General features: G+C 50.0%; 1 protein-coding gene across 1 annotated transcript in view; it reads right to left on the bottom strand.

Moving 5' to 3' along the window:
* The window catches only part of FAM162A (family with sequence similarity 162 member A), a 183,234-nt gene that overhangs the window by 91,659 nt on the left and 73,608 nt on the right, over positions 1 to 17,967 (bottom strand). The window contains exon 3 of the mRNA XM_069635817.1: positions 771 to 876. Coding sequence (XP_069491918.1) covers positions 771 to 876 — 106 coding nt within the window. The remainder of the gene's footprint in view (positions 1 to 770; positions 877 to 17,967) is intronic.

The following is a 17,967-nucleotide window of genomic DNA, read 5'->3' as shown; positions in this document are numbered from 1 at the left end:
ATGTGGTTTGGATAAAACGAGCACATTCATTAGTATCTGGTCAGAAAGCTTCTCTTGCCCTAGATGAGAAGGAAAGGCAAAATATGTAAAGCATGACAGTCAGTCCTTCTCCCCACCTCCCTTTGAAAGAACCATCGCTAGCTTAAAGGTGGCCAAGCATGAAAGACCTTGCTCACTATTCTTAGAGAGGCACAGATCCACCCTACTGACGAGGTCCAACCAGACCGAAACACGTGTCTGGGGTTGCTGTTGGTACTCTTGCTCAGAGGAGAATTGCCTAGCAATTCGGGCCTGGACTGCCCCAGGGCAGGACAAGGACTGATATGCTTTGGATATTTCTCCTCTGTGAAAGATAGTGAGCTAAAGAATCTGGGTAAGGCCCTCGTAACCGGGACTGACTTCCCAGGACACCCCCCCCTGTTTTTTTTGCAAGAATCAAAGACTACACAGAAAGCCTGTCAACTAAACCTCTCCAAGAAAACAGCACGTCCTTATCCCATTACAAAATCTCAGGTTAGCAACCAAACATTGCACAAGAGCTGTCATGCAGGAAAGAAACCCAGAGAGGACAAAGCCACTCAGAGGCAGGACCTCACTTTCCGAATATCTGACCAGGCCTCATGCAAACACAACACAACTGCAACCAATTCTGAAAAGAAAGGTGGACATCTTCCCATTGCCCGTTTACGCTAGTTCAAAACAGAATTCAGTAAAGGGAAGTAGCTAGCAAGAATAGCAGCAGGTTCAAGAGATACGAAATGCAAACTTACGAAACGATCTCTGGAATATCTTCCTCCTTCTTGAAGCGACCCGCCCAGAGCAACAGCCTCTTCTCCATGTTCGTGGGTTTGTGGCCAGGCACTTTGAAGGAATACACTGGAGCAAAGAGTTAAGAGAAAATGTGCTGAGTCAAAGAATGGCTATAGGCTTTCAATGCCCATGCAACGAAAATGTAAAATTCAAGATCATAAATACACTGGCGCAGTGAGCGCACTGGACACACGCGTTCATGTACCAACACATTCCATACAGTGCAGGCTAAAGAGGTGCAAACGCCCCATACTTCAAAACACAAGCAGTATTATTTGATTTATTGCTTAAAGGTCCGACCTAGCTTGTGAGCAGCAGAGCACTGTACACAGTGTGGATAGCCACCACCTGGATGGTGGCGGTCTTCATGCTACACTGGAGGCACAACCCTGACTAATAGTCATTTAGGAAGTATTATTCGATTCTGGCGAGTAGTTGTGTAGCAAATACTTTTTCCAAGATTTTGCCAATAAACTGGAGGTTCGTAATGGGTTAACCTTGACCTAGATCCAGGTCAACTGGATCTAAGGTTGTTTTGTTTTTTTCAAAAAAGGTCACACGAGACCAGTTTTGAGGGTGTCCGGAAAGATTCTTCTGCAAGGGAGGCACTGACGATGCTGTGCATTGTGCGCCGGACCCGTCAATTATTTAATGATGGAGGCCGGAATTATATCGTCAGAGTAAGATGTAGGTTTGAGGGAGGCAATCATTTTTTAGGAGATCCGGGGGGACAAATGAGAGAATTCGGTCCAGAGGGCCAGTGTTCGTGCCAAGGTGTAGGGGATGCCAATGCTGTGAGAGGTTAATTCAATTGTTGCTCAGATTTTTTCACCAAAACAAATGTCAATATTCATCGCATTCTCCTGCATTAGCTGCACGAATGGACAACAAAAAGATCTGATCAAAAGACTGAAAACCTTTCAGGGACAGGCTCTGTGCAGCTGGGTGCAGTCGGTATTGCACAGGGCAGTGTCCCCTATATTGCATGCTGGACCCATCGTTTGCTGGAGTATTTCAGAAGTTATATAAATCAAAAAGTTCACAATGTGAAAGTAAAGTCATAGCCTGAGACCAAGTATGTAGTAAGGTGTTGCAGCAGGCAGGATAATTGTCCACTTCAGGTGGAGAAGGTGCCCCTCGGCTGTCATGAATATCAACTGTTTTCAGTATAGCGTTAAATGCCACTTTCAGTTTGGAGGGCAGGGCCGCCAACGGTCCTCAAGTTCAAGCCAGCTAGGCCCAGGCGCAGCATTCCATTCCTGCGCACCCACAAAAGTGATATTTATCACTAAAAGCACTCTGAACTGCCATCTGGGGTGCTGATACTTTTGCTTTGTGCAATTTGTGCGATCCTCGAAAAGAAAGTAGCCATATTCACACTACTGGAAATAACCATTTACAGGACCAGGTGGTGCGTGGTTGAGGGTTTTGGGGGTGGGGCGACAAATCGAGGCGTTGCCCTCCAGTGCAGATGCGGCCAGGGGTACCACTTCCAAGGGCAAGGTCAAAATTGGGCACAGGCTCTGGAGGCCAACTACAGTGTATGATATTGCAGTACATCTGTAGATGTACAGACTAGATAGAAATATTGATCACTACATTGCATTAACACCTAGTTAGCTTTGTGTATTCATTTGCGGGGGTAAGAAACTACGCAGAGTGGATGGCGTAGCGGGAAAAGAACTGGCCAAACCATGTTGAATTTTGCAGTGGCCACCTCGCTTTCAGGATAGCTGGTGTAAAGCAACATGGTGGTAGAATAGAATCTGAAGGAGTATAGGATCACTATATGGGTGCCTTTCGAGTTGCACAGATGTTTGCAACCAGTGGTTCACAGAACTAGACTTGCCATCAAAAGCATTTGGCTGTGTAATCAAGTAAAAAAAATAAAAACACTTTTTAAATTAAAGTGTCACATCAATAATACGCACCTTCCCCGACTAAATAGAGGACACTGAGATTTAGATACACTAGCCCGAAAAGCATGGGGACAATGCAGTGTTTCACTGTAACAATACTGTCATTTTGCATTATGGAACAACTATTTTTTGGAATGGAATTGCAGGAATGTCTTTTTAAAAAATAAAGTTATCACGTAATGGTCTTTGCCAAATCGGTTATAGTTCGCTTTATTTAAGTAGCATCCCAGTTATTTCTGGTTTGCAATTATTTGAAAACGACATAACTCTTGGTGCCTAGTACTGCCACACAGTCTTTGGCACTGTAAGAGGATGAGGATCGCTCTCGACCAGAAAAAAAGAGGGTAGAGGATCTGTGTGTTCATTGAACGGGGGAATTTAAATAGCTAGCTGCTACACACATCAATTGCAAACCTACAGGATTGCATAACAAATTGCTATGCATTATTGCTTACTTTATACCTTGGATGGGGAGGGTCTGCACATGTGATGCAGGGGGGATGATGTAAAGACTAAGCAGACTTAGTCTTCACATCATTTACCCCTAGAGGGTGTTGCCTTTGTTGTGCGTGGAGAGAGCACAATTTGCTTAAGGTCTATGGAAGCCGTCAGTGTGAAAGTGTGTCAGCCTGGGACTCTAGGATGTTAAATAACCAAGAAAGACATTACTGTAATGTGCTAATTTGACAGAGGGGAGTACATTGGAGATGTCACTCCTGTGCGGTGGTCTGTAGATGTGGTAGAAGCGATAAGGAGAGTGATTCAAATGAGCTTGTTCTGGAAAAGGGGATGATGGAGCGTGATCGCTTCTGTGGACGATTGCCACTCTGCCTCCTGCCCTTCCTGGCCAGTCCATATGTTGTTTGCAGTAGCCTTAAGGCTAGGATGACGTCGAAAACATGTGGAGAGGATGGGGTAAACCATGTTTCAGTGATTAACAGGGCATCAAGGTTATTATACGAGAGGAGGTCTGTGATCTGTGCAGCATGAGCGCCTGCTGAGTGAGCATTGATCAACATGAGAGGGCGTGTGCATGTGGTCCATGGGTATTGATGGGGGCAAGGGAAACATGGATGAGGCACATTAGAGTAGCTTGCTGGAGCTGCCCAGGGCACTTGGCCAGTCAAACCCTACTGAGAGCGAGGATTGGATGTAAGAGGAGACCGCAGTAGTAGCGATTAGTTGGTAGGAGAAATGCAGTTTACAGCCAAGGTCCTGGTCTTTGCCCCGACACCGGTGATGAGCACGCCCAAGGAGGACTGATTGTATGCAGAGGAAATGAGTGGCAAGGCCCGTCAAGTGACCAACAGCCTACTCAATGCAGTACTGCAAAACAAGAGAAACGTGGGCTCTAATACCACCCAATCGTCATCCACTCAAATGGGTCAAAACAGTAGGAAAGACTTCAAAGCAGTGCAACAGCTGCTCAATGGCACCTCTTAAGCGACCAGAGCCAGGGCACTAACATTCAGTACCTACCTCCTTTATCAAGCAGATAATCCTCAAAGTGGCCTTTTGATTAAGTGATTGGGAGCACTGAATGAAAAAAACAAAAACAAAAAGCAGGCACTAGGGCAAAATGGATACAGTCTATCCCTCGGAGCCACAGGAAACAAATTATACTTGTATTTTACAAGAGTAGGTGCATCGGTTCCTCACCAAGAGCTCCCCTCCCTGGTCCTCAAAAAACGAAAAATACATGAATAAAAGAAAGAAACGTGGAGGTGCACTGGCAAACTGCAGTTCCAGATGTAGATCGATGACACCCTGATCCAACATACTTTTTTGTAACAAATCAGGAAGCTAGGCCATCACAATTTTGCTTGACATTATTTACTGTTGAACGCAGAATCGCCTCTGCCTTAAGGAGTCCAGCAACAACGTGATGATAGGTGGTGATGGGGTCATCGGGAAACCACACATGTTGCAGAAGCTCAGAGGAAACAATTGGCTATGATCTTTGATTCAGACTTGGGGGCGAGGTTCTCCCACCCCAAATTAACGTAGCTGTCAGACTCCCATTCCCAGCAACAACACCAAGTTATACAAACCAATCACAGAGAGAAGCTCCCACACAATCTAGTCACTAATGCAACCTGATCTACATGGCTCCCAATGGACAAGTCCACAGCAATTCCAAAACCAATTGACTACTCACAGCACGACGACAAAGGGCACAGAATCCCCCCCACCCCACTTAAAAGCATCCACTCGCTAAGCACAGGCCAGGAACCACCAATAACGGGACTGCCAGTTGATGCACCATCCAAAATATATGCCACAAATGCATGGGAGGTGTTCTGGTGCACAGGGTACCTACGGCTGGAACATACTTGATCCAGTACAGGTTTTCTTTCTGGAGTAAGGCCCCCTCCTAACAATATTGGCCAAGAGGTCTAGTGCACTGACCTGGAAGTATGCCCAGCCACACCTTCAGGACTGGATATGAGAGGGGTGTAATGAGGCATAGCATAGCGAGATCTCGGGAAATAAACCTTCAGACATATGAGCCAGATTCAGTACTTTGACCAATCACATCTTCTTTTAGCCACCTTTATCAAGTTTGGCTACTTTGGCAAAAGCACCCCGGAGTGGGCATACATACGGTGGACTTTTAGGTACTTTTTAAGGTCAATATGTAGAGGCAACAACATACCGATTGATAGGTTTTAGGGGAGGTTTCCTAAAGTCCCACTTGGAGGCAAGACTTGAGAAAGCTATCCCAGTGACTGTAGATCCCCAACTCTTAGTATCAGTCTGTACTGCTAGGAGACCTTGGTAGTGTGGCAGAGCAGTCAGGCTTATCTTAAGAGGAAGACGGGACCTGTAGGTAGGTACACTGAACCTAGCTAGTAATGCACATCAAAGAAACACTTACACATAAGTGTATATTAAAATATAGATTATATTTACACAAGAGTCAGTGTTAAACCATACACACCTAGGTAAACTGTACAATACTTTCAAAAGGTCACTTTTTAGTTGGTAGTTGCCGAGTGCACCCAATAGTTACAGGAGTTGGACCGGTCCACTGCACTAGCGGTAATAACGTGCAGCCACAAAGTAATGCGGTAATTGCATTTAGTCAGAATACACATACAAGATAGTAATTTATGGAAGGAAAACAGTTGGTCAGCGTTATCCTAGCATAGCTTCAGGTTCTAGAGGCAATTTCCCTGCACAGCAAGTCTTTTAAAGTCCGAAAACGCAAACCTAGCTAAAAGGGAGAGGCTTAAAGTCTTGAAAAGCAGCAGAAGTCAAAAAGTTCCTGTGGATACTTTCTAGTTTCTGGGAAGGAAGATACAAGAAGACTTAACCAACGTTAGAGCCCCTTTTAAAGGACTTGCTAAAAGGGACACAAGCAGCAGCTTGAGTCGGAGGTAAGGGGGGTTGCTCTGGACACCTCTGTGTGCACTCCAATGCTCTGGAGCGACTTTCTTGAATAAGGTAAGTAGCACTCCCCACCACCCCCTCAACAGTACAGTAGGCTTGAAGAAAACACTCATGGGGGATGCTTCGCGATGGTGCAGCTCTGGACCAGACTGCCAGATTCCTTGGCCTGATGAAGAAAGGCAGGACAATGGACGGGATCTCTAAGCAGCAGTCCAGAGGGAGGACCTCTGGCACAGCTTTCATCGACTTCTCCGGTTTTGGTGCCTTTTCTGCAGCCCCAACAAAGGACGCGATTCGCTCGGTCAATCTTCTTTGGTACCTGCAGTCCCACACTCTGCGGAGGGGTTCTGAGCAAGTTGGATTGTGTCTCCAGGGAGTCCTTGTGGGCTCAGCAAAGACTTGGACAAAATCGACCTTTCCACAATGATTCACTCGAAATGGGCATGTCTCCTTGTATTGAGGTTCTACGGCACTAGAAACTCACAGGACCTTAGCAGATGGCTCAAATCAAAGTTAGTCTTGGGAATGGTTATTTCTACCCGTCAAAGGGAAGGAGTCATCCCCTTCAGAGTTCCTCTGTCACACAGAAACCAGGGTCAGAACAGCAGTGGTTGCTTCACGATGCTGCAAAGGAGTCTCTGGTCGGCTTCTTCATCGGTTACTTCAGCTTCCAGTGGTGGACTTGCTTTTCACTCCAGGAGCCTAGCCTTCTATCCAGTTCCAGCACTCACTCCTCTCCAATCTTCCTCCGCAGTTTACACAAAGGGGCGTTTTGGCTGTCCAATCAGGACAGCCAGACTCCCAGTGGGAGCTTGTCTCATACAGGCAGTATGGCAGACAAAGGACAGCGGGGGGGGGGGGGTGGAAAGGTGGAAAACTCCTCCCCCACTTCCTGCGTGCCCAGACACTCTAAATCAAACAATAGTAGATATGGCTGGTGGCAGTGGGCGTGTCCTAACTAGGAGTTGGTCGTCTATGTGTCTAAGAAGTCACAGGAGCAGAGAGGAAGGGGGGGGGGGGTTAGGTATAAGGTGCTGTGTGCCAATCCCTCAGTCTATAACATTTTAGGAGAGATACTAAGTATCCTTAAATATTGTAGTTACTCTAGGATAAAGGAAAGAAAGAATCTCAAAGGCCTGCAAGGGTCTCCAGCAACACTGCCCATAAGGAGCTGCGTGCTGCAATAGTACAATACAGATGCCTTTAAGAGCTATGGAGGAAAATAGACCCAAGAGGACATGTAAAATACAAACAATAGTTACAAAAAGACAGAGCCCATAAAAATGAAGGAGTGGAAAAAGGCTCCACTCCTTCAGGATTTCAGAAAAAGGTCCAGAGTTCCAGCAAAAAGTGCCGGGGGTCTCACTAGGATAGGGGATGAAGCATAACAATGATGCATCTCCCCAACAATAGGGGGGTGATTGCTTGTAGCAGTTTGTCACCTACAATCCGGCTGCTACGATCGGCACTGGTATGAGAAACTCAGGAGAGGCCTGGATTGCAAGTAGGCTCCGGCAGCATCAATGCTGCAGTTTTAAAGTAAACCACATCCTCACCCGTCACCCCCACAGTAAAATGGCCTCATCCAGTAATAAACATGTACAACCTTCACTCGATTGCACTGAAAAGCCTAGAATCGCATGTTAGTGTTCAGAAGTGTGCTCAATGACAGATGTAACCTTTTTCTTTACCAGGTCTTTTTCTTTAGGGAAACACTAGATGGCTAAAAATAGTTCAGGGAGGCTAGTCATCAAATCAATCTATCAAAATAGTGCCAGGCAGTCTGGGTACAAAGACAGAAAATGTGTCAGCAGAAAAGATGAATTGGGCTGAGCGCCACAATTAACCCTTTCAATGCCAGGGGATGTGTGCATCCCTGTGCCAGTCCTTTGGGATAATATTTGCACAGATGTGGTCTAAGACAATCGAACTGGTTTGCGCAAGTGCATGGCCCATGCCTCGAGGGCGTATTAGAGACTGCCTCTAATGATGATTTTACATGGCAAAGTCAGGTTTATGGAAACTGAGAGTTACCCCCTTACTACTTTCCTCTTTTGGTGAATGCAGAAGGATTTCCTTTCTTGAACAAGTGCGGGAAATTTGAAAGTTACGATTAACTACAAGTTAAAAGGGATGAGTCTCTCTGAAGGCCTGGAACATGGCCAATGCACAGCCCTCCTCCGGCCCCCCAACGCCAGCCCTTACTTCCAGGAGGTGTAATCTCCCGAGGTAGACTCTCTTCACTGCCATCTCCAGAAAAAGGAAGGGTATCTGATCCCTTCGATTTCTTTCTTGCATCATGTGACCTATAAAGAAAATCCACCCCACGTCCCGATATACCAGGCACCAAAACCACAAGCAAAGGGCGGGAAACTGCAACGGTGACCGAAAGACCAGGACCTGATGTAATAAAGACTAGCAGTAAGTAATCGGGCGATTATCGCCTCACCAGTCTTCCTCCTGGATCACGACTGGAGATTCTCACGCAAGTAAAGGAATCGTCGCAGGACCTTCACTGAACACCCTACGATTCAATGCAGGAAACTGGTGTCCCACGTGAAATGGACACCAAAACCCCTGTACCAAAGTATGAAGGCAGTGGCCCAGGGAGCTTCCATGCAAATACCAGTGAATGCAAAAAACCTCTGCCCTGGATGGAGACGCTTCCCATGTAGACCGGTCCTGGACGACTGAGGACAGGGGAATAGCAGACACTGCTTAAGATGGAGTATAACACAACTAAAGGTGGAAGTGCCAAAGGTGACAGAGGGAGTCGGTCAGTCTAGATTCTGAGGTATCTTTCAAATAAATTGTGAGCGCTCTAGCCCCATTTAGTGCATGTGGAGCCTGCAGCTCCCCGGTGGAACCCTGTTCTCTTACAAAATAAGGAACTTCAACGAGGGAGCGACTGCTCGTGGACAGACGCCCCCATACAGAGGTGTAGAGGTGGGTGAAGGTCTAGGGCCGTTGAAGAGGTAGTGGAAGGCAAGTAAAGGAGTGGCAGTTAGAGACGTTGCCCAGCGAGGAGGATGGAGAGGAAGGTTTAGAGAGCGAAAGGTGAGATTGTGCGAATGCTCACATGGTTAAACCAGACAGCCGCAGCTGTGGGGAGGAGTTTATGCAGGTTCAGGTAAAAACTGAAAAGCAGCGCGTGCCATTGGACGGGCAATTAGGCAAGCGTATCCGGGGGGAAATGCATAAAAGAGAAGCAGGTGAAGGAAGGGTTAAGAATGGAGAAGCCTGGGAGGTAGATCACTTCGGTTATCTTTGAAGGTGTTAAGAATCGGGCAGTGTGCCACCATCCACCATCCTACGACTTATGGCGGCGTGGGAGTCAGATGTAGGAAGATAGCTGTGGGATGAAGCAGTGGAAGGAGGAAAAGATTTAGATCATGAGCTAAAAGGACAAGACAACCCAAAGGAGGAAATGAGACGGGAAACCAGTCAGTGGTTAGCAGGGTTGTTTGGGTCAGCCATAGGCTGTTCCTGAAAGCAGTGGCCATCTTCTGGAGCGCGAGGGGGTGTAGGTGTAGGCAGGGTGAAGGAAAGGTCAAGCAGCAGGCTGCTAGCTAGGCATAAAAGTTGCTTGCTAACTGGCATTATGCCAGGGTACACACAGAGTACACCACATCAGGCTCGTAATGAGTGAATTTCTGCTCACTGATGACAGGCACACATTTTGTGGCCTGTGTGTAGTTAAGAGGGGTCAGTTCCTAAAATGGTCTGTGCACATTGCAAACCGTCAACCTTCATAATCTTAAATAGGCAAGTTACTCAACTGGTGGGTGCCATTTATGCGTTTGCAGGGAATAATTGTGGGCATTCTGTGCAATTGAGGATTACACTGTACAACACAAAGATTGGCACAATCATGACCTCAGTGTTGAAGTTTGGGGAGAGAAGTATTGAATACAATTAAATACATTGGAGGCCAAGTTGAATAGAAAACGCTGAGGCTATCCCCAAATCTGCCAATGGAATAGATATTGCTTGAAGGAAATATCGGCAGTTACGGAACAGTGTGCCTACGCAAGATAGTATTACGTCAGAAACTCCATGAACAAGACAAGGGTCCTTGATGGATTATGTGAGGCGCATAAAAACTTGAATCAAATGATAAGACAATTGTATGACAATATCGTAATGGCAATGGAGACCCAAGAGCATAGTCTGTGGTCAAATATCGATGGTCCAACTTTAGAGAATAGTTAGACCATTTGCAAACATGGGAACGTGAACAAAACACCATCGCAGTAGCGAGGAAATCGAACAGTGGTGCCTTCCTAGAATATTATTGTGGTCGTAGTGCATACTAAATCGTATCCACATAACTACACTACAGGGAGATACTTGGCAATTCATTTTAATACTATGCCTAGTTTGGTACGATGCCTGGTTTGGAGGTACTTGGCTCGCGTATTGGTATTCTAAGAAAATCTAGGTATGGTCTGTTGTGCAGGGAATTGGTCTTAGAAACGCTAAAACATCCTGTAATAAAATGCGACTCCCTACATAAATGGAGGTCGCAATTCTCAAGTGTACAGACGATATTGGTTGGTTTAACGTCAGACTGATATGGGAGATACTTTTAGGGGACATGATTTTAACCGGATGTATTATGTGGTTAAATTGTGCAATCTGGTTTTGAGATTCTTAATGATTTGGGAATCATACCAAAATATCGCCACAATCGTGGCGACATTATTAATACTACGCCTGAGCGCAGTACAAAAATCCAGACACCACTACACTGACTAAGGTGAGCAGGGATTTCCGTTGTCACCCCTCCCCCCGCCCACCTTAGTCGTGTAATAGGGTGTCAGGGGTGTCCCCGCTTCTGTTACATGGAGAGCGGGAGACAAAGAAAGAAAAGGTTTTACAAAAATTTTAAAAAAATACAAAAACAGCGCCAGCTCCGCCCCATGCAAGTGGGTTGGGAACTGACGCTGCAGGGGATAGAGGCGAGTCGGCAGCATCCTTCTGTGCCGCTGACAAGATATGTGCATTTCGGGAACAGATGGGGGGGGGATGCAGGCGATAAGTGCTCTCGTGATCACTGCATTGTAATGAGGTTGAAATGTTCATGGTCGACATTACGGGCGGCGCAGTGATCACATAGATCCATGATTTGTACGATTGTATGGGCCGAAATAAGATTTTATGAAGTTACACATGATGTACATTTTACTCAAATGTGAAATATTTTTAAAAAGATATATTTATTGTGTATTTGTGAAATATTTTAAAGGATTGCATACAAGGCCTTTAATATAGGCTATATGTATGTTTAACAATAAAAAATAAAACCATCTTAAATAGTGATCAATAATTCCTTGCTTTTCAATTTTATTTAATCCTCACCAAAGTTTTAAGTCTAAATTCATTTCAAATATGTTCGAGAAGAACCCAAGTGGATAACAGTTCTTGGCTTTGTATAGCCCACAATGGCCGCTAGACTCCTCCTGTTGCCCTGCCCTCTGGGCACACCACACAGGTACTTGCAAATCAGATCCAGTATCCAAGGGCCCCCTCCTCCTATCGAGGCGTGCCATCTAGTAGCCCCACGTGCAGACTAAAATAAAGAACACATAGGGGTGGGGTAGGTGAAGGTCAGACGTTCATATACTTGGTATCCCATAGCTAATGGGGTTCATATGAGAGCCCAGAGGACTTGTGTTGGTAAAAACCGTTTGCAAATATTCATTTGGTGCCCTTTCGGTGGACTGCCAACGTGCCACTAACAGATCTCGTATCTCTACCTCCGTCAAGTCATCCTCCACTCTCATCTAGCCCCACATCACGTCCCCAACTGCATCTCGAATCTTCTAATGTGACTCGCTTTAGCCTTCCAACACTCACTAGGGTGGTCTTTCATAGTCCAACGCCCTTGCCCTCTACTACACCATCTTCTAGAATAGTCTATATCATTGATGCAATTCTCCCGACTGCCCACTCTACCCGCCAGTATTGACACTTTCTCTTCCCTGGTTAGTTTGGCGTTAGGCAACCTACTTTTTAAATGTATTTACATTTTTTATAAAGCGGTCATACAGGGGGCGTGGCCTGGAGCGCCAACGATGTGGCTGCTCCTCTGAGGCCCGCCGTGCGAAGCCCGCCGCTTCTGGGCCCCTAATGCGGCCCCGCGCCTCGATACCGGAGCCCAGCTGATCCCAAGGACGTCGGAGGACCTGGGGCCCATGCAGGCCGAAGCGGAGATCGTGACGCCGGACGGGGACGAAGTTATCCACCCCGGATCCCCGAGCCGTCCTCAGCGACGACTCCCCAAGATGGCGGCCGTGCTCGTCTCTCGGCCCGGGAGGGCGGGGAGAGCTTCCTGAGGCCGCATCCGGACGCGGCTTAGCTCTTCGGGCGCCCGGGGCGCGGCGGAGCGACGTCGGCCCCCCCCGGACTTCTCCTCCGGTGGCCTCCCCTTGCGCAGCTCCGCCGCCCGCACCACCGCTTCAGGCCTGCACACGACGGCCTGACGAAGAACGGCACGGACGGTGCCCATCAGGTAGGGGTTGCTGGGGGTGTGGATCCGGGTGGGGGGCTGGTCCCCCGCCCCTCCGAGGCCGCACAGGAGGGGCCCTCCGGACGTGCCATCTCCACCCCCCCCCCCCTCCCCAGCGGGCTCCTGCCTCCACTTCTCGCTGCCCAAGACCCAGAGATCCAGACCCCCTACGCCGCACTCCTGGGGCGCCCCGGCCCATACATCATCTGGGGCCTCCGCTCGGGCCCGGGACCTGGGGGTCCCCTCCTACTACCATCCCCTCCAGGGGATCCAAGCCTGGGTCCACGGAGGAGGGGGGGTCCTAGCCAGGCCACGCTGAGGGACCCACAGCTGCAGGCCCCGAGGAAGGCCTGACCAACGCCGCCCACCTGGAGCCCCGGGCCTAGCCGCACTTTCAGCCCGGGCTACCCCTGACTCCGGAGGGGTAGCCCCCTTTAGCTCCAGAAGCGACCCGACTGCATATTTCCTGGGGCGCCCCGGCCCACTGCATTACCCGCTCTGTTCTCTCTGGCCCAGTCCCAAGTGGGCACACGTCAATCTACCTGCCCACCGGAACCTTCGCCCCACACATCTGCCTACCATCAAGATTTGGAGAGCTTACCCCCCTGTCTGAAGCTACTGTGCACCGTCCAAGCTTGGAACCAGCATTCCCCCCCCGCAATCAAGAGCCTTGACACCCATCCACAGGGTGGACCTTCCAAACCATCTCCCCACCCACGATCTCGCCAACATGTCGAGACAGTCGAAGGCTATTAAAAACGTGGATATTGCTACCATGCTCACCGCTCCTGACAAGGGAAAGAAACCGGACTCAGTTGCCCCCACCCCAATGATCTCCCAGGAGGAGGGTGACACCCCAGCTACCAGAGGTGACCTACTGGCGTTTATGGCAGACATCAAAGCCGAATTTCGGTCCTGCATGTCGGAACTCACCTCCAAATTGGAACAAACGGACCACAGGGTGACCGAAGTGGAGCAGAGACTGAGTGAGATCGAGGATCGCTCCCAAGATCAAACGGCTGCCATGGGGGATATTCAGCAAACAGTAAGAGCCCTCCAAGACAGGTGCGAAATCCTCGAATACAAACAAGAGGACCTGGAAAACAGAGCTCGTCGGAATAACCTCCGAATCCGGGGAGTTCCGTCCTCAGTCCCCGATCAAAATCTTGCAGGCTACATAGGAGACCTCTTCCAAACCCTCCTCCCACAACTAGATAAATCCCAACTGCTGCTGGATCGGACTCACAGACTGCGTCCGCGTCGGGGAGTAGACTCCGACCAGTCCCCGGATGTCATCACGAGAGTTCACTATTTCTCCACAAAAGAAGCTATCTCCGCTATCAGTCGGTCCGGAGATGAACTCTCTTTTCAAGGTCACCCTCTTCAGATTTATCAGGATCTCTCCCTCTCAACCCTTCAGAAAAGAAGGGCTCTTCGACCCTTAACCCTCTTCCTCCAGGAGCGTAAAGTCAAATACAGATGGCTCTTCCCCACAGCATTGCAGTTTTCTTATAATGGCTCCCTCCGGAGAATATCCCACTTAGAAGATGCCGCTAAAATCATGCAGACATCCTCCCCCCCAGAAGGAACTACCTCCCCAGACTTGGAAGCCTCGGGGAGTCCTGCGTCAGCCCTCCCTCCCCAACCCGGGCGCCCTCCATGGTCCAAGACCTCCCGAAGCAGGAGAAGATAGCCCGAGTCCGGGCGGCCCTGGGTGCCCTCCGCTCCTCCGGCGTCCCGGACGCCCAACTCCCTCCCAGCTAAATTCAGAAACAATAACTCCGGCCCAACAATCTTACGCCCGCCCAGCGCGGCGGGCTTCCTTCACGGCCTATGCCCCCCTCCAAGGTCCGCTCCATCTTAGAGTCCTTGGATGCAAACGTTACTTTACCAGATACGATCGGCCCTGTTGGCCTGGGGTGGGGTTACACCCACAATGTTTCCCACCCCGTTAGTTGAAAAGTTGGCCTCCCGTTGGGGGCCCCGGTTAAAACTGCAAGTGCGGTACAGATCACCTCTACACCTTCTACACGATGGCAGCTAATGTACAACCTGGAGTCCCCCCCCCGTCCCCCAGGCGGGGAACCTCTGGCTCCCCGATCCCGGAACACCAGACGCTGAGATGCCTCTCCTGGAATGTTAACGGACTCAACTCTCCCCCTAAGCGCAAATCGATTCTCCAGAAGCTACAAGATGAGGAGGCCGGTGTGGTGTTCCTTCAAGAGACTCATCTCCTCCCGGCAGACTTTGGCCGGCTCCGATCTAGCTTGTATCCACGCCAGTTCTTCGCCTCGGGGAACTCAAAAAAGGGGGGCACAGCAATTATGTTTCGGAAAGACCTCCGCCCCCAGATCTTGGATTCCATGATGTGCCCGGAGGGCCGCTTCGTGGCCATCAAGTGCCTCCTGCTGGGGGACCTCTACACCTTGGTATCGACATATGCACCCAACTCGGGACAGGCAACTTTCTATGATTCCCTGGGCTCCTCCCTCTCAACCTTTGCGGAAGGTCAGACAATAATCGGAGGGGACTTCAACGGGGTTCCAGACCCCACTAAAGACAAATCCAACCCCCCTGCTCTTGGCGAGTTCGGTCAGGCCCTCAGTCTGCTGCGGCTCTTCAGAACCCTGGAGGTGGTGGATACATGGCGGGTGCTTCACCCTACCGAGAAAGACTACTCTTTCTTCTCGGGAGTTCACCGAACTTTTTCCAGAATTGACCTCATTCTAGCCTCCCCCCAAACTCTCGCCTTCGCTGATGAAGTGTCTATAGGCCAGCGAATTCTATCAGACCATGCTCCGATAATAATGGAACTAAACATTCAGAACACCCACGCTAAGGCGACACGCAGATGGGCGCTCTATGACCCAATCCTCAACGATATGTCAATTAGAGACAATATAGCCACCACCATCAAGAACTTCTTTGAGGAGAACTCAGCCGCGGACACTTCCCTAGCCAATAACTGGGACGCAATGAAAGCTGTAGTTAGGGGATCCCTGATAGCCCAAGGCGTAGCATACCATCGGAACCGGAAACAAGTCCGCCTATCCCTGGAGGAGGACTTGCGAGCAGCTGAGGAAGCCCAGAAAAAGAGTGGCTGGTCTCCTAGAACACAGAGAGCGCTCCGCTCGGCCAGGAAGAAACTGGAGGCCCACTATGCAGAACACACTGCGCAACTCTTGGCGAAGACCAAACAATTTTACTATGCCAAAAGCAACAAGGCCAACAAGTTGCTGGTGGCCAAGCTAGCTAAAACGAGACGGACCAACACAATTATAGGGCTCCGAGACCCACAGGGGGTGATACACCACTCCGAACAGACGAAACTACAACTAGCTTCGGACCACTTAACCCAGGTCATGACAGCACCCCCCCCGAGATCGGTCAAGGCAGGAGGCATACCTGCGGAACGCAGCCCTGACACGTCTCCCAGAATCCACACGAGAGCAGTTGGAAGCCCCGATAACAGATGAAGAAGTTGACGAAGCTATCAAGGCCCTCAAACCGCGGGCCCCGGGCCCAGACGGATACTCCCCGAGGTTCTATAAGATATTTAAGCTCCAGCTTATCCCCCACATGGTGGCCCTCTTCAACTCTTTCCAGGTCTCGGGATCTGTGATCCCCACAATGCAAGAGTCGGTGACGGTCCTGCTGCCTAAGCCGGGGAAAGACCCGAGAGATCCGGCGTCATACAGACCCATCGCCCTACTGAATATCGACGCCAACCTGTACTCGAAGATTCTGGCTAACCGCCTGGCACTTATCCTACCGGAAATAATCCACCCCGACCAAACAGGCTTCATTCTTCACCGAGCAGCAGGGGACAACATCCGGCGGACTCTGAACCTAGTGAACATCGCCCACCGCAACTCCCAAGGCCTTGCCCTAATGGCCCTGGACGCAACCAAAGCCTTTGACAGAGTCGATTGGTCCTATCTGGAATGCACCCTGGAGGCATTTGGGTTCGGCCCCATAGCCCGGGCCATGATCCTGGCGAACTACAAACAGCCCAAAACCATCCTCCGGATCAATGGCGCCCATTCAGCCCCGATACCTCTGTCTTGTGGGACAAGGCAGGGCTGCCCGCTGTCACCCCTACTCTTCGCCCTCACAATGGAGCCCTTCGCCCAGAAGATCAGGCGGAATGAATCTATTAAGGGACTTCAGGTGGGCCCGTCCCACCACAAAATCGCCCTCTATGCGGACGATGTACTATTGACACTCACGGAAGCCAGTACCTCAGCGAAGCACGCCCTGGCCGAAATAAAGGAATTGGGGGAGGTCACCGGCTTTACTGTCAACTTCGCCAAATCAGTGGCCCTAGGAATCGGCCTCCGCCCAGAGGAAAAAGAGGCGTTGACGGGTCTGTGCCCGATTGAATGGCGGGACCACTCGATCCCTTACCTAGGAGTTCTCATCCCAGCGAACCCAAAGGAGACCTATCAGGCCAACTTTCCCAAACTGATCAAGGAGCTGGAGGGGGACCTGAAGCGATGGACCACGCAAGAGATCTCACTAATGGGCCGGATCACAGCCGTCAAAATGAACCTGCTCCCTAGGTTCCTCTATGCCTGCTCATCCCTATCGGTGCCCTTCCCGGCCCGGACCCTCCAAGAATTACAGAGGAAGATATCGAAATTCATATGGAAAGGCAAAAGGGCCAGGATCCCCCACAAGACCCTGACTGGTAACGCCAGGCTGGGAGGCCTGGGGGTTCCGGACCTGCAGGCCTATAGGACAGCGGCCCAACTATCACACCTACACGCCTGGCAGTCGAGCACGGCCCGCCCCAGATGGGTGGAACTGGAGCAAGCCCAGCTTCCGCTCCCCCTCCGGTTCCTCCCTCACATCCAACCCTCTCTCAGGGCGCGCTGGAAGGACATCCTACTGACAACAAAGCAGACCCTGAGCTCCTGGGACTGGGCTCTAAAGCAGAAGGGAATCCCGAGGGGCCGGGGCCCCCTTTCGCCAATCTTTCACAATCCCGACTTCTCCCCGGGATCTCTCCCCCGCAACTTTCAGAATTGGATAGACGGGGGCCTTGAAACCCTGGGGCAGATGTACTCCGAAAACAGACCCCGGACCTTCGAACAGTGCAAGGAAACTTTTCGGCTTCAAGAGAGGGACAGATTCACATACTGCCAGCTCCGCCACTGGTGTTCACACCCCCAGACCCTCCAGGCGGCAACTCGCCCCCCGACCCCACTGGAGCTAACCCTCGTGGACCTGCCGGCTAGAGGAAGAACTTCAGCCATATATAGACGCTTCTCGAGGGACTTTCTGGCGGCAAAAACTCGATCCATGGCTCAGTGGGAGGCAGACCTAGGCCAT

The sequence above is a fragment of the Ambystoma mexicanum genome, chromosome 7p (assembly GCF_040938575.1).
Source record: "Ambystoma mexicanum isolate Mex_15411 chromosome 7p, UKY_AmexF1_1, whole genome shotgun sequence".
Taxonomy (NCBI): domain Eukaryota; kingdom Metazoa; phylum Chordata; class Amphibia; order Caudata; family Ambystomatidae; genus Ambystoma; species Ambystoma mexicanum.
This window is presented reverse-complemented; position numbering and strand designations above follow the sequence as displayed.